Here is a 25,622-nt window from a genome sequence, read left to right as displayed (position 1 = left end):
CAGTATGGCAATCCTTATGTATTTAAGTATTTATATGTACTTATGTATTGGTTGAGCTCAGCTGAATCGATGACATTTCGGCCTAGGGAACTCAGGTCACTTAGACCTGGGGTTTTTGAGTCAAAAACTGGAAGGTTTTGAGGCTTTAAGTTTAACCTTCAGCAGTTAGAAGTTTGCATTAAACTTAACTTTAACTCTAAACCCAAAGTATACCTTTTAACTTACTACCATGTTAGCATTCATTTTAACCACAATGCACTATGCATTTCATTACCTTACTACATTGGTAACAAAGCTAAATTTTAATGTGGCAATCAAAACATTTGCATTATCATTTAGTGCAGATCTTATAACACCAATTGTTTTACATCAGCCTCATAAGCAGTAGATACAGAACTCGCAGGCTGCCTGAAAGCTGCACATTAATCTTTCTTATTTCCTCCTCTTCTGCACACTGCTAAGCCCATCAGAGGTCGCCGCATTTTATATAAAGTTTATATAAATATATATATAGATATAGATGTAGATAGAGATAGAGAGATATATAACAACAGAGGATGCAAGCTAGGTTTTTCATTTTAGTGATCAGTGCAGAGGAAGAAAAAGGAAAGAACAATGAAGCAGAGCTATTAAAGTGAAGAGTTTCATCTTCTCAGCCAAGCCACAAGCCTTCTTCAAAATAAAAAGAAGGAAACTAGTTTGAAGAGTTACCCCTGTAGTCTTTCATTTCTTCAATAAAAGATCTGAGCTCAAAGGAAGAATAAATTAAAATGATAAAATGATGAAGATAGCAGGTAGAGCTCTGGCTGTCAGTAGGGTTCATATGACAGCATCCTAGGGTTTCACTACAAAGAATCAGTTCAACAGATGAGAAAATAACAATATCTATGTTAAGAAAAAAATTAATTTGGAAAGGTTTGGTTCAAAACTTTTGTGAAATCTGAATTCATGGAAGAGAAAATGCTGTCATGTAAGGGGTTTGCCCTGGAGATTCTGCAACAGAGTCAACAGCATCCTGCTACTGAACATATCATACGCACTGCTTGATAATTGAAGGCAATTAGGAAGGGCCTATTGGCCATATATTTAAAAGGTGTCTTCCATTTTTGTCTAGTCCAATCTATTTCAAAAACTAGGTTCCTCTACAACAGTATATAAATCCCCAAATTCTATAAATGATGCTCAAAATTGTGTGCAAAAACTTGTCAAGGTAAATATACGAAAAAGGAGAACCACTATAGAAATGTACACACCAAAAATGCAAAAGTGAGTCAATAACACTTCAAATGTACTCCAGAGTGTGAAATAAATAATATATAATAATCATACATCCACACAGTTCTTATAGCATTACTCAAGTGTCCTTTTACTTAGTTACTTTATTTGTTTTTTATTTTTTCCTTGTATTTCTTAAAAAGGATGAAAAAGACCTCAGTTGGCTGTGACTGTCTTATCTAACCAAAAAAGCAGGTAAGCCTGCACTCAGGTAGATATTTGTAATTCATAAACAGCACACAGTTCTCTATCATTGGTCTTTTAAAAACTCCATAATTTTTAATGTAACATATAAACATGAATTCTTATCGAATCTTCTCAACAAGAGCAAGTATATACTATGCATTGAAAAAAATTTACTTAACAGCAGGAGCGGTCCCAACGGGGACCCATTTCACCACTTAGTGTTCCTCAGGGGAATGAGCTCACTGCCAGCGATTTATGATAATGTCCACCTGCTATCACCTTTGAGTAGATTGCAATGCATTGAGGATGTATGATTATTATTATTATTATTATTATATATTATTTATTTCACACTGAAGTACATTTGAAGTGTTATTGACCCACTATTTGCATTTTTGGTATGCACAAATGTGTGCAATTTAACTGAATAATGAGCAAATTAGCATCAATAATTGGATATTAATAATCAATTATTGGTGCTAACCAGCAACAATTTGAATTTACGTGCCCATCTTGCTAGGCGCTATTCTATAAAGCTGTGTAAATTTTGTAGTTCACAATTAAAAAGGGGGCATGGCCATGGGAGGGGCATGGACGTCAGGGATGTTCACTACAGATGCAGGTAGTATTATACAATAGGGGAGATCCATGCCTGGTGCAAGGATTTACATCAGGTTTCAGTTGGTATAAATCTTCGTGCCCAAAATTAGGCTTGGATCTAGGTATTAAGTGCTATTCTATAAACGTTGCCTAACTCGGAGCACCATTTATAGAATAGTGCAGTGGTTCCTAAATCTGGTCCTGGAGGCACCCCAGCCAGTCAGGTTTTCAGGAAATCCACTGCATGCAAATCTCTCTCATGAATATTCATTATGGAAATACTGAAAACTTGACAGGCTGGGGTGCCTCCGGGACCAGGTTTGGGAACCACTGGAATAGCGACAGGGACATTTTTTGAAGAATGTGTGTATTTTTGTTACCCAATAGAAAATATGCATACGTGCCTCTTTTAAAATCGTTGCTTATGCATTAAGGCAGATTTACATGTATAAACCTTTTCAAATTTCCTCCATAACTCATACATTTTAAGTGGCAATACTCTGCCTCCAAACACACAGAAGTGGTACATACAAACAGCAGGTATACTTTGAAGTGTCTAGCTTGGACCATTCGAATTATACAAGTATATTCAGTAGAGTCAGTATTCAAAAGCCCTTATCTGAATAGAAGAACCTCCTATCAGAATAAGTGCTGCTGACCAAGATATTCTGAAACACTACCCCAAAAGTGTTTCTGAATATCCTTACAGACCACCTTGGCACTATTGGCAGAACATGGACAGAGCCAGGGCAGTCCTGGAACTTCTACAAATAGCAGTAATTCAGCTTAGGACCGAATATTACAGAATTCGCTTAGCATATGTCTAGTAGTACTATAGAAATACTAAGTAGTAGTAGTAATAGTAGTAGTAGAATATTGCCACTATGCAGATCAGTTCTAGCACTGACTGTAATATCCAGATAGTGATGCTGAATATCTACATATCTTTTTTACTGCCACAGCTGGTGTTTAAAAAAATGCTGATTGCAGTGGCTGAATATTGACTCGCGTTTTGCTATCTAAACAGACAGGCTGCTGCATATTGGTGTAATTTGAAAGTGTGTGTTAGATATTGCAGATTATACATTCATAACTCAATGAATATTGACATCTCTCTCTAGATTTCTGCATACATATCGGCATAAAAATGGTGTATAATAGACCAACAAGCACTTATGAGTAGACAAATAGGTAATGCCACTAGACTTATATCATGATACTATGGGATTTTACCCAGTTTACAACTCTTGAGATAGTCATCAGCAAAGAGCCTAAACTTATACCTACAAACTGAGTCTGTCCTTAAACAAAACAACACTATTTCTTGCCTCAGCACAGCATTGCTGTCAGAATTGCCTGGTCCAGGAAGCAAGACAACATTGTACCTTTGAAGTACAGCGTAATTACCTGCACAGCGTTACTTATTTCTGCACTCATAAGTGCTTGATAATCTATTATACAGTTTTTTAAAAAAGGGCATTTTTATACAGATATTATATATATATATATATATATATATATACAGCAATCAAGACAGAGTGTCCAAAGCATTGCAGCTGAAATAGAGGGCCCTATTTGCTAAGCCGCACAATAGGCACGCTAGTGTTTTTAGCGCATGCTAATGCTAACAACACCCATAGGAATATATGGGTGTCTCTAGCACTAGCGCATTCTAACTTTTAGCACACAGTAAAAAGGCTAGCACGCCTTAGTAAACAGGGCCCAGAATGTCTTGAATGTTGATAAATGATGAGCAGCAGTCAAGTCAGTCTGTCTTTAAAAGCTGGCAACATTATCCCACAGAATATGTGCTCGCTTGAATAAATTTATTACTACAGACTGTTTTAGTGTTTGAAGTTTTGGTATGTATCTTATCCTCTTGAAAAATGACAAAGCCCAAAGTGGGGAGAGTAGGTAAGCTCTCAGTGTGTAATGAACTACTCTCAAATGTGTATCAAGGGATATAATTAATAGTGAAAGGGAAGAGGAGAGCAGGCTGCAGCCCAAATAAGGGATTGCTAAATCCTGGTCTTAATATTGTGGATTGTACCTAAAGCATACTGGCATATATATCTGAGAAGTTTGTTATTATTGTTGATGATCTATGGACATTAAGCACACAAGGGACATAAACTTTGAAGTGGTGAATCAACACATGGATACAGGCGAGCCGGTAGATATTGTATATCTGAATTTTTTTAAGGCATTTGTCAAAGTACCTCATGAAAGACTCCTGAGGAAATCAGAAAGTCATGGGATAGAAGGTAATCTCCTATTGTGGATTGAAAACTGTTTAAAAGATAGAAAACAGAATAGGGTTAAATGGTCAGTATTCTCAATGTAGAAGGGTAGATAATGGGGTTCTCCAGGCGTTTGTGCTGGGACCATTGCTTTTTAACATATTTATAAATGACCTAGATATGGGAGTAACTAGTGAGGTAATTAAATTTGCTGATGACACAAAGTTATTCAAAGTCATTAAATCACGGGGACAATTATGAAAAATTACAAGAGGACCTTATGAGACTGGGAGACTGGGCGTCTAAATGGCAGATGACATTTAATGTGAGCAAGTGCAAAGTGATGCATGTGGGAAAGAGGAGCCCAAACTATAGCTACGTGATGCAAGGTTCCACATTAGGAGTCAATGCCAGGAAAAGGATTTAGGTGTCATCATTGATGATACGTTGAAACCATCTGCTCATTGTGCAGCAGCATCTAAAAAAGCAAACAGAATGTTTGGAATTATTAGGAAACAAATGGAAAACAAAAATGAGAATGTTATAATGCTCTTGTATCACTCCATGGTGCAAATGCACCTCGACTACTGTATGCAATTCTGGTCACCGTATCTTTAAAAAGATATCGAGGTGAACTTTCAAAGCACTTAGACCTACAAAGTTAAATGAGGAGGCATATTTTCAAAGCACTTATACTTACAAAGCTACATGGAGGGAAATTTTCGATAGAACGTCTAAATCAGAATTTGGACGTTTTACAAAAATTCTGAACAGGAAAAAAGCTCATTTTCAAAAAAGATGGACATCTATCTTTTGTGTTCGAAAATACTATAGATGTCTTGTGATTTGGACATTTTGTGATTTGGACTTTTTTTTGGTCCATTTTCGAAAAACGTCCAAATGCAAAACGCCCAAAACAGAGGAGGAGTGGCTTAATGGTTAGTGCAGCGGGCTTTGATCCTGGCAACATGGGTTCAGTTCCCACTACTGTTCCTTGTGACTTTGGGCAAGTCAAATGCACAAGGGGCATTTTTGGATATGACATCTAAGTCTGAATTTGGATGCTTAGTGGAGGAGTGGCTTAGTGGTTAGGGTGGTGGACTTTGGTCCTGAGGAACTGAGTTTGATTCCCGGCACAGGCAGCTCCTTGTGACTCTGGGCAAGTCACTTAACCCTCCATTGCCCGCCGCATTGAGCCTGCCATGAGTGGGAAAGTGTGGGGTACAAATGTAACAAAAATAAATAAATGTCCAAAATCAGAAGTCAAAGTATATCTTTTCCTTTTGAAAATGCTGTTTGGAAAACCATTTTGTGATTTGGACTTTTTATTGTTTGGTCTATTTTCAAACAAAAAACATCCAAATGCAAAACGTACAAAATACACAAGAAAATCTACAATAGAGTAAAATCATTCACATGTTCTAAGTGTGGTAAAAGCTTTGGTTGTAATGTAAATCTCAAAGTCCATCAGAAAGTCCACACAGGAGAGAAACCATTTGCATGTATAGAGTCTGGTAAAAGCTTTGGTCAGAAGGTAAACCTCACAATGCACCAGAGAATACACACAGGAGTGAAACCATTTGCATGTCCTGAGTGTGGGTAAAAGCTTTGGTTGGAAAGAAAGCCTCACACGGCATCAGAGAATCCACACAGGGATAAAACCATTTACACGCAGTGAGGAGGTAAAAGCTTCAGTTGTATTGGGACGGGTAATTAGGGAATATACACTCTTGCTATGAAGTACGGAAAAATAGCACTCTGGTATTTAGATATATATCATGAGACCTCCTTTTTATCTATAGATCTGAATTCAAAGCCCAAATGTACTGATAAACAACAGACACAAGGCTCAGATGTTATAAAAAAAATTAAAAACTTGACATCAGGTAGAATAGTGGAAAAGTGACATCCCAGGAAAGCAATAGGGCATCCTTGGGGGGGCAATGCAGTGGACTTTATAAAATGCCCCCAGGTACACATCTCACCATTGCTCCCTTACCTTGTCTGCTGAGCCCCCCCCCCCCAAACCCACCCAAAACCCACTACCTCCAACTGTACACCACTACCATAGCCCTGAGAGTTGAAGGGAGCACCAATATGTGGGTACAGTGGGTTTTGGAAGACTCATAGTTTCCTCCACAAGTGTAACAGGTAGGGGGAGGTAGAAGCCTGGGTCCACCTGTCTGCAGTGCACTGCACCACTACTAGACTACTCCAGGGACCTGCATGCTATTCTAATGGACCTGAGTATAACATCAGAGACTGGCAAGTAATATTTTTAATCACATTTTTTTTGGAGTGGGAGGGGTTAGTGATCACTGGGAGAGTAAGGGCACCTTTTTATATGGACTGGAGGAGTAGCTTAGTGGTTAGTGCAGTGGACTTTGATCCTGGGGTAGTGGGTTCAAGTCCCACTACAGCTATTCATTATAAAAACAGGTCTAGCTCAAAACATCTAAGTTTTAGTCCTGGACGTTTTTTATTTTGTTGCATTATGGCTGAAAGACATCTAAGTCTTAGGAACATCCAAGTCCCACCTTGAAAACATCCCTGGCACGCCCCCTTGAGATTTAGACGTCCTTCTGACGTACTTCAGAGAAAAACATCTAAAAAGAGGTTTCGAAACTACTGATTTGCACGTTTTTGTGAAATAAATATCCAAATGCAGACTTATGTCACTTTTTTGACGTTTTTCTCTTTTGAAAATAAGCCCCATAGTAACCTATGGAACTTTGTAAGTCTACGTGCTTTGAAAATGAGCCCCATAGTAACCTGTGGAACTTTGTAAGTTTAACTGCTTTGAAAATGAGCCCTATAGCAGAATTAGAAAAGGTACAGAAAAGGGCGACAAAAATTATAAAGGGGATGAGACAACTTCCTTATGAGGAAAGACTAAATTAGCTAGGGTTATTAAGCTTGGAGAAGAAATGGCTGAGGGGGAGATATGATAGAGGTCTATAAAATACTGAGTGGAGTGGAACAGGTAGACATAAATTGCTTATTTACTCTTTCCAAAAGAGTTAGCTTAGCAGGGTTTAAAAAGGTTTGGCTAATTTCCTAAAAGAAACCACAAGCAATTACTAAGATGGACTTGGGAAAATCCACTGCTTATTTCTTGGATAAGCAGCATAAAATCTGTTTTACTGTTCTGGGATCTGCCAGGTACTTGTGACCTGGATCGGCCACTGTTGGAAACAGGATACTGCGCTTGATGGACCTTCGGTCTGTCCGAGTATGGCAACGCTTATGTTCTTATACTTAAATTCTTATTATTTTTAATTTGACACTTAGGGCCAGATTCAGTAAATGGCACTCAGACTTAGGCACTGGGAAAAATCCAAGCTAAGTGCTATTCTATAAAGGGCACTCTGGGCTAAGCACTCTTTACAGAATAGCACTTAAATCAGATTTGAGACTTATGCTAGCTGAAACCTGGTGTAAATCTTGGTGTGCAACTTGGACATATTACTCCGATATTCTATTACACTATGCATATATTAGGGGAATGTCTCTGACCTGATCATGCCCCTCCTATGGCCATGCCCCCTTTTGGATTGCACGATAGACCCTTTCCACACATTATAGAGTAGCACCTAAGCAAAGGCGCTCATAATCCAAATTAGTGCCAAGTGCCAATTAACCCTTTAGTGTCCAATGTTCCCATCAATCTGTTCCCATATGGCTTATTACGTGAATATTGGACACTAAAGGGTTAACTCCAATGGTTGTTAGCACTCAATTGACTGATTAGTTTACATACACATCTGGGCTCCATGCCCAAGTTTGGATGACCTTTATAGAATCTGTGGGTTATTGCATGAATTACACTATACAGGAGGGGACCAGTGATGATGAAAGAGCTTAAATGATTTGCCACAATACTGGCACATTCATAGATTTTAGCTCACAGGACCAGGGGTAATGGGCCTTTAAATTGAATATGCTCTTTCACTATTAATTTATATCTCTCTTGTGTTATCCTCTTGAGACAGAATCACTAAAATATGACCATAATAAGGCTAAGGTTAATTTAAATTGTGGGATGTTGTGTATTCTTGGCATTATGGCTATTTCTTGCATTCTTAGTTATGTAATGTACTTTTCATTAATAGAATGTGTTTTTGCCACAAAGGACATTCTCATTCTGACTGCTATTTTACTCATTTTTTTCTCTTTTACACAGTTTTATCAAGGCACAGAACACAAACTACACTGTTGGCAATTTTTGTAAACAACAGTCCATAAAACAAAAAAAAAGGACAAAGGTCTGTCAAGAAACATCTAGCCACCCGCCTGTGGCTACCCCGTGGCTACTTAGACGGTATATCCCCAGGACAGCTGAGGTCCACCTGCACCTGCTGCTTGTGCTCTACACTAGCACCCCTCCTCCCACTGACTAGGTTACAACTGCCTCTGGGCAAGTCTCCTGCTCTCAAATTATCCTCAGTGATTTTTAGGTTACTGGAAGCCACACAGATCCAACACACAAACCACCAGGATTCTTAATTAGTCCAGACAAGCAGAGGCAATAAATTAAAAGGAATGTTTGTTGTCTGAAAAATTAGAACAATGAACAGAAAAGGTGCAAACAGTAATAAGTAACTGAATATGGATCAATTCTAAAACTAACTAAACATTTGTTTAGTATCTAAATAGTACCTGGGGAAATCTCAATCTCTCAATCTCTCTCTGTCTCCCCTCCCCCCTGGCTGAAACTGGAGGCAAACGCCAGTAGCTCCTGGGTAACTTCAAACTCCAGACCAATCACAGCCTATAGCTAAGCATGTACTTGCTTTCCTTCCAACTACAGCTGTACAGAGGAACAGCAACACTGTTAAGTGGTCTGATAGTTAACTCTGGGAAGGGAGCAGGTGAAGGACCTTTAAGAAAAGGTGAAAATGGAACCAATTGCTTCGAAGATAGAGATTAAAATATATGCCTTTATCATCCTAATATCTGGTGTTCTTTAATTCATAAAGACTGATTTTCCATAACAAAATAACGATTAAGTCTAACACTGTTTTTATTTTTCTTTGTTTTACTAGGCCTGTACCGAAATTTCTACAAGAGCCAAGATCCAGCTTTAATACCTTTACAAAGTAACTAGAACAATAGAGAAGACAGAAGTTTGCACTATCTTTAAACTCTAATAGGAGTTAAATTTTTGCTAACACATAACATTTTTTTTAAACATTTAAACATCATTATTTTTCAGAGGAATTCTGAGATACTGCCAGTTGGTGCTATGCTATACTATGGTGCTCTATGTTCTTCCTCAGGTACTTGTAAATTATTAATTTATGTTAAATATTTATTACAGTGCCGTGCAGTGTAGTAGATATTTTTTAACCAAAATAGAATTTTCCAAGGCAGGAAACTTGTTTAATATTATACTAAATGTAAAGCTTTCCGCTCAGTCATCTGTCAGAGTAATTAATTGGATTTACACTTTACAAAGTTTAGATATCAAATATATAAATCAACAGGTGATTTTTGTCATATAAAGGTTATCTATTATATCACTGTGAGTTGTGCTTCAATATCATTCAATTTGAAATGAATGATCACCAGGATTAGTTAAGTCGATACTGTATTTCATAGGGTCAAGTTTAGTATACTGCATAGTGATGTGCTGTATAAATGCATCAATTATAAATTTTATTTAAAACTGCATAATTTTCAATAAATGTTACTGCCTATTAAAACTGAATGAAAGACATTTAAACACTGCATGCAAGCAGAATATAAAGTTACGATGATTGGAAAATGTGTATCCCTTCACATACTCTGCAAGCTTATTTTGCTAAAATTGGCATACTGTTGTTCCTTTATTTTCTAAATAAAAATGCTAATCTTCCCTGCTTTGTAATCAGATTGTTTTGTATTACTAATCTTGGCTCAAGAAAACCCTTTGAGACTGGTACATTATCAGACTACCAAACCATGAAACAGCAGAGAACAAAAAACTTTTCTAATAGTGTGCAGAGTACAGTGTTTGCTTGCCATCTCTTCCCACCACTGTATCTAGTCAATATGAGAGGTGTTTGTCAATAAACTACAAAAATCAGCCCCTATAAAAATAAGCAAACGTACACAACAGCATTTAATACATTATAATTCCTAAAACAAACATTTTTATGAAAACAAGTTTCGCTCTTTTCCATTACCATGCTTCATTCTAATCACATTAATAGAAAGTGGAGTTTATTCATGTATTAGCATCACTTTAAAAAGCAAGATAATCTTGTGATGTTACTTTGTTGTTCATCTTCAAACTCTGAATAATAGTAATTTATTAAAGAAGCAAAATTGCTAATGTAGCTGTAGCAGATATGTTTGTTTTGTTCAAAATACACAGGATTAGAGAAATTTGCATCCAAATCTCTGGATTTAGTTATAAAAACAAACTAGTTTTTAATGTTAAAATCTTTCAAGTAGAAAATCTGACTCTATAGAGGAACATTTTCCAAACGACATCTAAGTCAGAATTGAAGCATCCTGCTCATAACATCCAAAAAAAAAAGTCCATCTCACAGCCATTTTCAAACAAGAAAGATGATGGAGTTTCCTGCTCAAAAATATACGAGAACGTCCAAAATGAATAGTCATTTTTCAACCTGAAATGTCCAAATTCTGAGTGCCCAAAAATCAAGGATAAGGACGTCTGTCTGGTAGCACTTGCACAGAAATGGCCTAGTGGTCAGTGCAGCAGACTGTAAGCCAGGACACCCAGGTTTATATCCCACTACAACTCTTATTTTAAATGCTGAGTCCTCCAGGAATAGGGAAATACCTACTGAACCTGATTGTACACCACCTCAGTAGGCTTCAGGCGTCATAAATATTTAGGTACAGTAGGTATATGCCTGTTTCTGGAGAGCTCATAATTTAAAGGTTTAAAAAAAAGAGAGAGAGAGATGAAACTGAACCTGGGTCTCCTGTTTACAGTCCTCTGCAAGGTTATCAATAGAAATCAAACAAAATAAAACATGGAAAAGAAAATAAGATGATACCTTTTTTATTGGACATAACTTAATACATTTCTTGATTAGCTTTCGAAGGTTGCCCTTCTTCCTACAGTCCTCTGCAGTAACTACTAGGCTACTACTCAGACCTGCTTCCGGCTTTAATCAGAATGAATATAGTACCTGATGCTGTCATAGAGCCTGGTATACCTTTCCAATTTCACTTTCAGGGGAGAGGGAGGGGGACAGCAACCACTGAGATTTATGAGGGTTCATGCCTTCATTCCTCCAGTGGTCAGCTGTTTAATCCTTTTGGACATTTTGGGCTAAATTCTATAAATGGCACCTAAAACGTCAGCACACACAAAAAACGCTTAAGCGGTATTCTATAAGCCTAAAGTTCAGCACAGTTTATAGAATACACACTTAAGCGGAAAGTCGTGTGTAAATTTAGGTGCAGCCATTTGCTCCAATGAAAACATGGTGCAAATGCCCATGCTTAAATTTACACACGGAGCACCATTATTCTGTAATTATGAGCGTAACTCGAAGCCATGTCCCTGTTCTGCCCGAAAACGCCCATGACCCTTTCATTTCCATGCCCCCATTTTTGTAACACCCCATGACTAACTTTACGCGTGTTGATCCCAATTAAATGTAATTAGTGCCAATAATTGCTTGTATTTTTGAACAAGAAATCCTGACGTTTTTTTCTGTTCAAAAATGGTTGAGAGACTTTTTTGTTTTTGGACATTATGAGCAAGATGTCCCAATTCTGCCCCAGTTCTTTCAAAAATGCCCCTCCAGGCATGCTAATTTGTAGCATTTTGTGTCAAGATTCTTCTATCCCTTGCTGAGGGCTTTATAACAAAAGATAAGTGCTGTACTATTAGCGTGTCTGAGAAAATGTCTAGCTGAGGTCAGCATGATTAATAAAAGTTAGAAAAAGAAAAGAAAGCAATAAAAGAAAAAAATAAGAGAGGAGTTTTTACGACCAATGATTGAATGTTGGACGCTCATGCTGAAAGCAGCTGTGCTGCAATTGCATTTGTGGTCAGACCCGTTTGAGATCTCTGAGGTCTTTTCTTCTCGGCAAGTAATAGAAGAATCTTTTTTGGTAATGCTGTTGTAAAATATGGGCTATATTCGGCAGCACATTAGCAATTGAGTTTGTGTAGTTTACACTAACGTGTTTGGCATATGTGTGTGGTTGCATGTTTATATTAACATAATTAAAATAAGAAGTCAGTTTACAAATTGCCACCTTACTAAGCCTGTTGTCCAAAAAAATAAATAAATACAACCTCCTGATGCTCCTCCATGTAGAAAACCCCAACCTTCCTGAAAACCCAATGCAGTTATTCCATTGCAGATTTGGATTGCAACCACTATTCCGTACAGGGTACCCCAGTGCTTCTTTGCCATCTTCTTTGTCATAAAGGATCCTCAGTGATTACCCCATGCTTTTTTTATATTCCATTGCAGTTTTGTCTTTATATCTCCTTCAGAAGTCAATTTCATACATTCTTGAGGAAAGACTTTTAGGCATATTTTCAAAGCACTTAGCCTTCCAAAGTTCCATAGAAACCTATGGAACTTTGGAAGGCTAAGTGCTTTGAAAATATGCCTATTTGTCTTTTTAACTTTAGATGTAATTCTTGAACATTAAGGAGGGAGATTATCAGCTGTGTTAGGGCAACAACCGGTGTTATTTGTCCCTTAACAAAACTTAAATGGCACTAATGCAGTGATATTTAAGTCACTGCAGGTTACACAGTAATGAGATGCAAATACACGTAAAGCAGCTCATTACTAGGTAAATACTATAATGCAACTTGTGATACACCCTGGGTACCCACCACAAATTGTATAGCCTAAACTCACAGTAACATAATTCTAGCTGAAAGCTTGAGTTATTTACTGCCCCAGAGCATCATGCCACAAAGCCACAGCCCACTGCTCTCAGCCTTGACTCCCATGGCCAACACCTAATTCAGACCCCTCCCTAAGAGCCCACCATCAACACCCCATCCCCCCACCATGGTCATACCATAATTCTCTGGTTGTGTACAGTAGGGTTTCCCAACTTCTTCAAGCCAAACAAATTTCACCCAAGTACTCCCGAATTCCGATCAGCACAGAGTTTTAAATGGGCATTTTATTGTTAAATGGGTAACTGGGCAACATACATAACAAATACAGGTCACTGCAACTGTCATACAGACAGACCAAGACACAGTTGGCATAATCTGTTATATTTCAGTCTCGTATAAACTGTTTGGCCCCTTGAGAGGTGATGTGTTGTTCTTACAAACTGAGCAAAAATGAACAATGAAACTTAGATGGGATCTATTTATAAAAACAGGAGACAATTACTATATTCCAACAAAAAAAGAGTCAAGAAGAAGAAAATTTAGATAATATAATACAACAAAAAGAACAAGAGCAATATAATCTTAATTTAACAGAAATTCTAGAATCATCTATAACCGAGGACTCTGAGAGAATGAGTTTGTTAGTGTCTTTTATATTTGAACAAGATATGAAAGCAGTAAAACGTATGTTCTTTAAGAAGTCCCAAACTTTATTTTATGGGAAAAAGATATAGATGTACCCCGATGTTACTAGACAGACCCAAGTGAGAAGAAAAGCTTTTTTAGCCCTAAAGAAGGAGACCGTATTATTAGGTGCTTCCTTCTATTTAAATTACCCATGTAAATGTGTGATAAAATATCAAGGGCTCAAATATAATTTTTTCTTACCAGAACATTTAAAAACTTTTGTAGATTAAAAAAATGTATGTAAAGTTTAACTCCAGTTGAGAGATTAAATATATAGAGTAAAGATATGGTGTAGCATGTAAATGCTAAATAGAATGGTTTTTTACCTATTCCTTATTGTTTTCTCCTGAACATGGGTTTCCCTTCTTTATATTTTTTGTGGTCTAAAGAAGGCATAACACTTTTCCTTTGTTAAATCATTGTTTTACATTTGATTTGCTGTAAAACTGTTTCTGCCTGTATTTCTAAACTCAAGTACTGTACTTGGTGAACTTATTATAAACTAATAAATATGAATTTAAAAAAAAAACAGGAGATACGTGACTGTCGGATTGACTCTAAGTCAGCATTCTGCTTTGTGGCATCTCTGATCCAGCTGTTTTTTTGAATCAAGATGATCTTCTTTATATTCATTACAGTATATTGAGCACATATCTATTATACTTGACAGTAAAGGATTACTGTGTAGCCCCTGAAGCAGCCCTGTTGGGCGAAACACGGCCTGTGTCGGGCTGTTTTTGTGCGTGTATACATATACTGTAATTGGGTTATATTAATAAATATTGTTTTGTTTGCCCTCGATCTGCTCCGTTTGTTTTCCAATTAAAAGGGCAGGAACAGCTTAGGATCCCCTAGACTACCAGGGAATTAAGATATGACCATTGGAGTGAGGGCTTGACTAGGGGAGGGATTTGTATAGAGAGGCAGGTCTTGTTCAGTGAAAGGGCTCTACTTTAGCAGAGCATCAGGATCAGGGGGTCCTGGAAATCATGGTCAGGAGCATTGCGCCACTAGAATAACGCTGCTTGCAGAGTGGCTCAAGCAGCATCAATCTTTTACCATGGTAGTCAGCAACTTGCGGGATTGTTATACTGCAGCTTGATGATTCCTGTGGCAAATCAAGGTGCAGTAAAAGCTCACCTTTTACTGCATCTTGATAACTTCCCCCCTAAAAAGGTAATTTTCAAAGGCATTTCCATGGGTAAAGTAGTACTGTACACAAGTGTTTTTATCCACAGAAAGCAGACATATTCACAGGAACAGAGTTGGGGAAATATTTCTCTTGTATACATCCATTTTCAAATTCAAATATAAATGAATAACTTTTCACAGAAAAACTGTGTTCATCAAATTAAAGGTGTAAATGTGTATACAGTGCACTCCATTTAAGTGCACATCGGATAAGCGCATGCTCTGTTTCACTGCATGCCGTATTTCGGTCCCGTTTTTGGCACCATCAATTTCTATGGGGACAAACTTCGGTTTAGCGTACCACTGATAAGTGCAAGATTCGCTTATATGCATGGTTCAAGACCGCTCCTCTGCAGGAAAGACTCCGCATAAGCGCATGCATGGAATATGGAAGCCGATTGGCGCGCGACGAGATTTCAAATTTACTGCCTCTTTAACTGCCACAGGTAGAATAAGCAAAAGAATGTTGTTAGAGCGTACACCGGGGTCGTCGTCACAGCAGAACTGTAAGACTTTAACACTGGCTGAAACAATAGAAGTTCTTAAAAAATTAGAAAACAAACAAAGTCAAGCATCTATTGCTAAAGAATATGGTGTCAACCCCAGTCAAATTTCACGTGTCTTGAAGCAGAAAGACCAGCTTCTGGTAGACTAGCAAAAGAATACAAATCCACAATGGAAATGAAAATGGGCGGGAATAGCTGAGGAGGTAGAAGATGCTCTTCTTCGGTGGTTTTCTCAAGCAAGGAGCAGACAGTTTCCTGTCAGTGGTCCACTGCTTATGGAGAAAGCTAAACAGCTAGCTGAAAGTCTTGGACTAACTGAATTCAAAGCCACTGTTGGATGGTTGGAAAGAAGGAAGGAGAGGAACAGCATAAAATTCAAGAAACAGCATGGTGACAAACAAGACGCTGATGACTTTGGTGCTGAAAATTGGGATGTTTCAGTTCTTCCTACCATCTTGAACGAGTTTGTACCTCGTGACATTTTCAATGCTGATGAAAATGGTCTCTACTGGTGAATGATTCCTGATGGAACACTTGCAATCAAGCATGCCGAAACTACTGGAGGTAAAACATTGAAGGACCGACTTACAATCCTCCTTTGCTGCAATATGGATGAGAGTGAGAAGTTGGAACCCCTCATCATTGGAAAGAGCAAACAGCCCCATTGCTTCAAGAAAGTTAAGCGACTTCCTGTGTCATACGAGGATAACACAAATTCATGGATGACTGGGGAAATTTGGAAGCAGTGGCTAAAGAAGTTAGACACTAGAATGCGGGCACAAAAGCGTCAGATTTTGTTGCTTTGTGATAATTGTGCTGCACACAGGAATGATGTCAGGCTGTCTAACGTCAAGGTGGTCTTCCTGCCACCAAACACTACCTCTCTGATCCAACCTATGGATCAGGGCATAATAGCCAATTTCAAACAACATTATCAGGCTCTTGTGCTACGTCATCTGATGAGCGTTATGGATGACCAGACTGGCAAGGATAAAAGTGCTGTTGAACTGGCTCGTAATCTATCACTGTTGGATTCCCTACATATGCAGAAAGCCTGGAATCATGTTACACAGGCAACCATTGTGAACTGTTACAAGTGGGCAAGCTTTGTTAAAGATGTGGAGAGGGACGAAACAGATGCAGCTGTTGCAAACGTGTCAGATGAAAAGGTTATTGACATCCCAGCTGGTGTTACTGAAGAGGAGTTCCATTGCTACGTAGCTGTTGATTACAATCTACAAACAGCTGAAGACAGCACTGATGCCAAGATATGCGCCTACACGTAGGCAACAACGGCTGATGATGGAACAGATGAAGAAATGAGCAGCAAGGCACATGCTGATGAAATTCAACAACATCCTGTCACTTTTGCAAGAGCGCTGGAGAGTCTCAATATCGTGCGGCCCTATCTGGAGGCCACTGGATGTCAGTGCTATGACAGTTTTTACCATCTGGCAGACATAGTCTATGGCACTCACAGACCCAAGAGTGTACAGAGGACTATAACTGATTACTTCAAGTAAGCCTAATGTCAGTTAACTGAAACTGTATACTGTACATATAATAATAAACAGTACTGTACATATGTTTATCAGATGTCAAGCTTCTTTGGGTCACAACGGTTAAGTGCAAGCTCTGGTTAACTGCATGCATTTCTTTGGTCCCAGACCCTTGCACTTAAGCGGATTGCACTGTACAGTCTTCCTGGGGTCATTTCTAAATTTAAAGTATGCATGTACATTAGCTTTGAAAATCCAACAGAGTCCACGTGGAGGGGCATAATTGAACGAGGCGCCCAAGGTTTCCTGAGGGCATACTCGCAGGACGTCCCCGTGAAGGGGTGGGGAAACCCGTATTATTGAAACAAGATGGGTGTCCATCTTTTGTTTTGATAATACGGTCAGGGACACCCAAATCTCAACATTTAGGTCGACCTTAGAGATGGTCATCCCCGGTTTTCACCGATAATGGAAACCGAGGACGCCCATCTCAGAAACGACCAAATCCAAGCCATTTGGTCGTGGGAGGAGCTAGCATTCATAGTGCACTGGTCCCCCTCACTACTACTACTAATTAGCATTTTTATAGCGCTACAAGGCGTACGCAGCGCTGCAAAAACATAGAAGAAAGACAGTCCCTGCTCAAAGAGCTTACAATCTAATAGACAAAAATGAAGTAAGCAAATCAAATCAATTAATGTGTACAGGAAGGAGGAGAGGAGGGTAGGTGGAGGTGAGTGGTTACAAGTGGTTACGAGTCAAAAGCAATGTTAAAGAGGTGGGCTTTCAGTCAAGATTTAAAGGTGACCAAGGATGGGGCAAGACGTAGGGGCTCAGGAAGTTTATTCCAGGCGTAGGGTGCAGCGAGACAGAAGGTGTGAAGTCTGGAGTTGGCAGTAGTGGAGAAGGGAACAGATAAGAAGGATTTATCCATGGAGCGGAGTGCACGGGAAGGGGTGTAGGGAAAGACGAGTGTGGAGAGATACTGGGGAGCAGCAGAGTACATTTATATATACATGCCAGGACACCAACCGGGCACCCTAGGGGGCACTGCAGTGGACTTCAGAAATTGCTCCCAGGTGCTTAGCTCCCTTACCTTGTGTGCTGAGCCCCCCAAAACCCACTCCCCACAACTGTACAACACTACCATAGCTCTAAGGGGTGAAGGGGGCACCTACATGTGGATACAGTGGGTTTCGGGTGGATTTTGAAGGGCTCACATTTACCACCACAAGTGTAACAGTTGGGGGGGATAGGCCTTGGTCCGCCTGCCTGAAGTGCACTAAAACTGCTCCAGGGACCTGCATACTGCTGTCAGGGAGCTGGGTATGACATTTGAGGCTGGCAAAAAATATCTTTAAAGTTTCTTTTAGGGTGGGAGGGGGTTAGTGACCACTAGGGGAGTAAGGGGAGGTCATCCCCGATTCCCTCCGGTGGTCATCTGGTCAGTTCAGGCACCTTTTTGAGGCTTGGTCACAAGAAAAAATGGACCAAGTAAAGTCGGCCAAGTGTTCGTCAGGGACGCCCTTCTTTTTTCCTTTATCAGCCGAGGATGGCCATGTGTTAAGCACGCCCCAGTCCCGCCTTCACTATGCTTCTGATACGCCCCGGGAACTTTGGTCGTCCCTGCGATGGAAAGCAGTTGGGGATGCCCAAAATCGGCTTTCGATTATGCCTATTTGGGCGACCCTGAGAGAAGGACGCCCATCTTCCGATTTGTGTCGAAATATGGGCATCCTTCTCTTTCGAAAATAAGCCTGATAGTGAAAACTATACACATATTTCTCAGTAGTATGAGAGGTTAAAAAATTACCATCAAAAGGGTCAATTCTGAACAGCCTTCTAGGCCAGTTAGACACAAGGGGTAACACAGATACAGTAAACAGCACATATGCCTTGCATTGTCTATTTCTATGGGTGTATAACTGAGGATAAAACAATACACATACATTTGCCCACTCTAAATGCACTTTTCTGTAATCTAGCTAAAAAATTTGTACACTGTGGAAGCCCATGCATATTTTAGCCACACTGAGGCCATATTTATGGGGCAAATGCTTTTGAAAATAGATATACTAGTGTTTCAACAGTACCACAGCTCAATAACCGAACTAACACTTCAGACACACACATTAATACATTAATACACAAATTAACATTGATATGAAACCCAGCAAAATATTCCTAATCACCTACTGTCTTCTCCCTAACCTACCACTCATTCACAACCTCCAACACAGACAACACAACCTCCACAACACACAGACTACCCACACCAACAACACACAATATGCACACTCAAAAAATCGAACCTGCTAGCCACGGTCACCAACAACAGAAATGAACGAAAGGACATAACAAACCTACACACCAACTAGACAGACAACTGATAAAAATTAACACCACTGCAAACTCAACAGAATACCATCATCAACAAATACAAATAGGATACATCAATGCCAGATCAGCAGTCAATAAAACCACGACGCTAACAGACTGGATCACAACTGACCATCTCGACTTCCTACTCATCAACGAAACTTGGATCCACGACCCCTAAAACCCAATAATACTAGAGCTCTGCCCTCCAGGTTACAAAATTACCCATTGGACAAGAGAAGGAAAAAGAGGAGGAGGAATAGCAATAATATATAAATCTCAATTCACAGTCACAACAATAGCTGAAGCTATGCTTTCCCAACTCGAAATAGCCTCAGTCAGAATCAATCACCCCAACCTATGTGATCAACTAGACTAATTTTATTTTACAGACCCCCGGGCAATTGACAAGACTCACAAATGCACCTTCTGGACTTTATATCAAACATGTGTGTTACCTCCCAAAACCTTCTCATAGCAGGAGACATCAATCTTCACCTTGAAGATAATAACTCAAGCAATGTACACGAATGCAAAGACTTCCTGCAACTTTGGGAACTACACTGGCCAAACACACAACCCACCCATAAAAAAGGTCATACACTAGACATCATCACCCACAAATTCTCACTAGAACCAAATATCAAACTAATAGATACAAAATGGACAGATAGGCCATGGTCTGACCACTACAGTGCAAATCTTTCCCTACACTGGAGAACAAAAAAGACACAACAAAAACAACAAACATATATTACGAGAGGCAAAACAGACCCACTAACATTCTGGCAAAAACTCTACAGTGATGAATGGACAATACCTACAGACTCAACCCAATTTCTCCAAGATTGGGACAACAAATGCAGAATAACACTAGACAACATAGCACCACTTCAAACCAGAACCTCACATAGAAAAAACTCAATACCATGGTTTAACGAAGAATTAAAAGAACTAAAAACACAAGTCAGAAGACTGGAAAGAGCATGGAGTAAGAAAAAAAAGATGAACACACACACAAAGAATGGAAGCAACTACAAAGAAAATACAAATACAACATCAGACAAATGAAAAGGACCTACTACAAAACTAAAATAGGACCAAACTACAAGGATACACACAAACCCCTTCTCACTCGTAAACAATCTTCTAAATACTACCAAGGTGACCTCCAACAACTCAGAAACACCATCAGCAACCAACCTTGCGAACTACTTCAATGAAAAAATCATAAAGCTCCGACTCATGATACCCACTACTACAATGGACTATACAAATATCCTCGAATGTCTAGACCCAAAACCGGGAGAATGCCCAGCAGATTGATCATGGACTGACTTTGACACGCTCTTACCAAAAGAAATTTCACACTGGCTAGGAAAATACGCCAAATCCCAATGCAAATTAGACATCTGCCCTAACAGTCTAATAAGATCCGCACCCAAACAATTCAAAACAGACCTCAAGAAACATATAAATTACAGGCTTCAAAATGGACTCTTTCCCACGGATAAAGGAAACATCCTCCTCACCCCGCTACCGAAAGATGATAAAAAAAAGCACAATGGACCTAACTAATTACTGACTAGTAGCATCTATTCCACTCATGACCAAACTCATGGAAGGCATAGTGACGAAACAACTTACTGGATACTTAAATAAGCACTCAATTCTGCACGAGTCCCAATCAGGATTTCGAACGAACCACAGCACTGAAACTGTACTAGTATCTGCAATGAACTCATTCAAACAAGCAATTGCGACTGGCAACAGCATCCTCCTCCTGCAATTCGACATGTTCAGTGCCTCTGACATGGTCAACCATGAAATACTAATACATATACTAGAATACTTCGGAATAGGAGGCACTGTCCTCAAATGGTTCAAAGGATTCTTGACCACAAGATCATACCAAGTAGAAACGAACGGGGACAGGTCACCTCCATGGACACCGGAATGTGGAGTCCCCCAGGGATCCCCTCTCTCACCACCATTATTCAACCTAATGATGATACCTCTAGCCAAACTACTAGCCAATTAAGTCCACACAATTATGAACACACACCCTCTAAAACTACCTTATCACCTATCTTCCTCCTTCCCTCTCCCTTCTTTAAGCAATACACAGTACTAACTGTATCTGATATCCAACTATGACAATGTTATCAAATCTATGTAAGCTACATTGAGCCTGCAAATGGGTGGGGGAATGTGGGATACAAATGCAATAAATAATAATAATAAATCTAAACAAACTGCACTGGCTTCCCATAGCAGAAGACTCAAGTTCAGAGCTGCTTGCTTAGTTTTTCAAATCCTACAGAGCATCACCTCTGAACTGCTAAGACCGCTTCGCTATGTCTGGTCCAGTCTAACAGATTGAAACATCTGATGCTAGCATCACCATCCAAAAGACAATTAGAAATCAAAAGATTTTCAGCTCTCTATTCCCTATTCTTGGAGTCAAAATATGGAATCTCTACCTATTCCCACCAGAACAAAAAACAGCTACTTCAACTTCAGGAACAGGCTAAAACCTTTCTCTTCCAAAAGACTGCTTCAAAACAATCCATCATGACTTCTACTTCCTAGTATAATCCATTATCCTTTCCTTAATGTTTTTATTCTCATGCATTAATCCAATGGTCTGTAATGTTTCTCAAACCTCATACTAACACTATTTGCTTTTGTCTCATCTAGAATGTAAACCACACTGAACCCTGGAAAGGGGATATTAGCGGTGTACAAGAATTGATTTGAATTTGAAAACTGTCCTCAGAGCATTTATTTTATGAAGTTTGCAAAACTGCAAATAGTATAAAGTTTAAATAGATAATAAAGTTATACAAAATATTGTCAGATATGTAATAGTCAAATAAAAAAAGTGGGGGCTAAACAACTTTAGCTGTTTGTAGCTATAACCAATACTAGATCAAAACAATAACAAAAACAGAGAAAAATATGTATAAAACGTATGAGAAGGTATCAGAAATTGCATCTAAATATGCATAAGTACAAGTCAAAAGACTGTCTCTCAAGTGTTCTCTCCCTCTCAGTCCAGATCTCCATATATAATTTCAATTTAATGTAATACCTCATAATGCAAACACATACCCCACCATTTAAACCATTTGGGACTGCTGAATTCAGGGAAAGAAATCCAGCATTGTTACCTTCATAACATAACTTCATTGATATCATCCCCTCCTCTCTCATATGGTGAGGGATTTTTCACCTGAATTCAAGGTTTAAATAAAGATCTGGTCTGTTGACAGCTATTTAGAGTTTTGTGGGACACTGTTCACAATTTCTGCATGATGACGTCAAGAGTTTGACTCTGCTGGCTGAGCTGTTATCGCTTTTAAAATTTGGTATGATACTGTGATAAAATGAATGAGGCTTTATTCAATTCAGGTATGTGCTGAGCTATGAGGTACTACATTACATCTGGAATGTATTCATTTTTATTTTCATTTTGGTTTTTTTAGCATAGTAGAGTCCAGTTGTAAGATGTGTACGATATTTCAGTTTTCAATAGTGAATATTTTAGGGAAATTTTGAGATGGACATTTATGTGCAATATATCCTCTATCTTTTACACATCTTAACAGTAGCCCATGTTGATAACTTTTCACTTAAATCTGTTTAGTCCCTAAATTAGTTTATATTTATTTTATTTTTCATGTTTGGTTACATATGTAATATTTTCATTTTTATTTATTTCTCCAAGAGGCTCTTGTTTCTTATATTTTAAATTTTGAATGACCTTTCCAGTATATTTCATTTTGCATTTAAAAGAATCAAAGATATATCATACATCTGAAAGGCTATTTAACAGTGAAAAAAAAGCATGTTTTTAAGAACTGTTTATCTACATAAAATTCAAATTATTCAGGAAAACTCTTCATTTCATTAAAAGTGTTTCCTAAGAAGTTTATTTTCATGCTTCAAGACTTTCCTTCTAAAGTTTCATTTACAATTACTCTTTTGTCATCATGAATTAAAAGTAACAGTAGCAGATACACTTTTCACAATTGTTTAATTCTTTGGTCCTAATCCTTTTCTTTACTGGTGTGAATATATGTTTCTTTTTTCTTCTGTAAAACTAACCTTGTATATCTTGAGGAATTTGTTATGTACATCCTTAAATATGGGCAATGCTCTACAAAATAAGTATTATCCTTCTCTATTGTATTCACCCTGCTTTCTGTCAATCAAAAACAATTTCAGTGTTGCTGTGAACAATCAAAACTGACAAAGCAAGCAAAGACAGATAAGAAGCAGTACTGAACCAGGTAATATGTTTATAAACACACACACAAAAAGGCAAGTTAGGATTACACTGGTTGAGAACTACATTAAAGTACATTTATGGATACCAGTTTGTTTGTTTTTTAAAGAGGTAAATAACGATTTGTGACTATTACTGAAACAGAACACTAATAAGCATTTAAGAACAGGCACTGTTCCCCAGATTCTATACAGCGCACCTAGAGTTACATGTGGTTCTGCACGTAAATCTAGGCGTATTCTATAACTATGCACATAGATTAATTGTTTTAACAAGGTGTTAAGCATTGTTAACAGCTCTTAACAAGTAATAATGAGCACTAATTGGCAAAAATTAGAATTTACATGCGTACATTGGTAAGCGTATTCTGTAATGTACTGCACCTAAATTCTAACACACGTAAAAGAAAAGCAAAACTATGTGCATGTAAGGACTGGATAAACTAATTAAAACAAAGTTTACAGCAAATGCCCTTAATATGTAATACCTGGTATCAATAATGAAACAGTGATGGAATATTCACATAGCAAGCAGCCTGAGCCAACGGATTTATTTTCCATTGAACGTAACTAACTTTGTATGAAATTGGTGGCTAATAGTGTGCTGAACTGGACAATGTTGGCATATTTAGACTACCTCTGGACAGAACTTCAGAATGAAGGAAGCCCCTACCTCATTATTCAATACATATCAATGAAATAATAGTAATAAAAAAGGCAAGTGCATTTTTATAATATACCACTGCTTTAGTGGCCCTTTACTAGATGAAAACATCTCTGCATGAATACAGTGAGTCCCTAGAGCCAGCCCCTCCAAATGACACAATGATTTAAAATGTAGAACAAATTAGTACTCTAACCGATGAAACTAATACTTCCTCTGTGTACATCTGTATGCAGCACAAGCCAGCATGTTTAAAAAGGAAAAATTAGTTCTTACCTGATAATTTGCTTTCCTTTAGTCCCTCTGGACCGATCCAGAATGCGACTGATGGGTTATGCACGCCTCCCAGCAGGTGGAGACTAAGAACTCTGACTCTAGAGCAAGCTAATAAGAGCCCTGGCTAGCTAAAGATAGATTCGATTGGAGACTATAACCAAAGCTTTGTAGTGTATGAAAAAAATGATTCATACTATTACTCCTGAATATGCTGAACTGTATGCTGATCTTGCACATATAAACCTTATAGATAATGAAAGTGATGTATGTACCGGAGTGGCTTTTCTTTTTCTTAAGTGGGAAGCCACCACCTCAAACAGCTACCAAAAGAAGACATACCACCACATAAACAGGTGAACTCAGAGCTTCTCTGCTTGTTCGTGCCTGAATAATTTATTTATCTTTTTTTTTTTATGCGGCTGCCTCTCTCCAGTGGCGTAGGAAGGGGGGCGGTGGGGCAGTCCGCCCCGGGCGCACGCCACTTGGGGGGGTGTCGGCTCCGCTGGTTCCCTGCTCCCTCTGCCCCGGAACAGGTTACTTCCTGTTCCGGGGCAGAGAGAGCAGGGAACCAGCGAGCCGACGCAGTTCCCAGCGACGTGCAGTCGGGGCGAATCGGCCCTCCCGTCCGCTCCCCGCTTTCCTATGCTGTAAGAATGCATTCCGGGGGGGGGAAGCGCGCCGAGGGGGGGTGCCATGTTGCACCCAGGGGGGGTGCGCAGCGGCGACCCACCCCGGGTGTCAGCCGCCCTCGCTACAGCACTGCCTCTCCCAAGTCTTACAACTCTCTTCCCTTGAAGAGGTCAAGGCAAAGCTCAAATCCACAGCAGCACAGAGCCATGCTGGGAGACTATGGGAGGTCTAGGAGGAGGGACCCAGCCACCCGAGTTTGACACCAATGAGGCTTTGAGAGACCCCCATGGACCTCAGCCTCCAGAACTTGCAAGAGATACTGGTGCACAGAATCAGCCAAACCAAAAGAAAATGGTAAAG

The 25,622-nt window shown here is 39.0% G+C and overlaps 1 protein-coding gene across 1 annotated transcript in view; it reads left to right on the top strand.

The window, feature by feature from the left end:
- ADAM12 (ADAM metallopeptidase domain 12) overlaps window positions 1–10,158 on the top strand; it is a 659,141-nt gene extending 648,983 nt beyond the window's left edge. Inside the window, exon 23 of the mRNA XM_030202952.1 lies at window positions 9,347–10,158. Coding sequence (XP_030058812.1) covers window positions 9,347–9,404 — 58 coding nt within the window. The 3' untranslated portion in view covers window positions 9,405–10,158. The remainder of the gene's footprint in view (window positions 1–9,346) is intronic.
- Window positions 10,159–25,622: the final 15,464 nt, after the last annotated feature.

The sequence above is a fragment of the Microcaecilia unicolor genome, chromosome 5 (assembly GCF_901765095.1).
Source record: "Microcaecilia unicolor chromosome 5, aMicUni1.1, whole genome shotgun sequence".
NCBI lineage: Eukaryota > Metazoa > Chordata > Amphibia > Gymnophiona > Siphonopidae > Microcaecilia > Microcaecilia unicolor.
The sequence above is the reverse complement of the archived record's forward strand: the minus strand, read 5'-3'. Positions and strand labels throughout refer to the sequence as shown.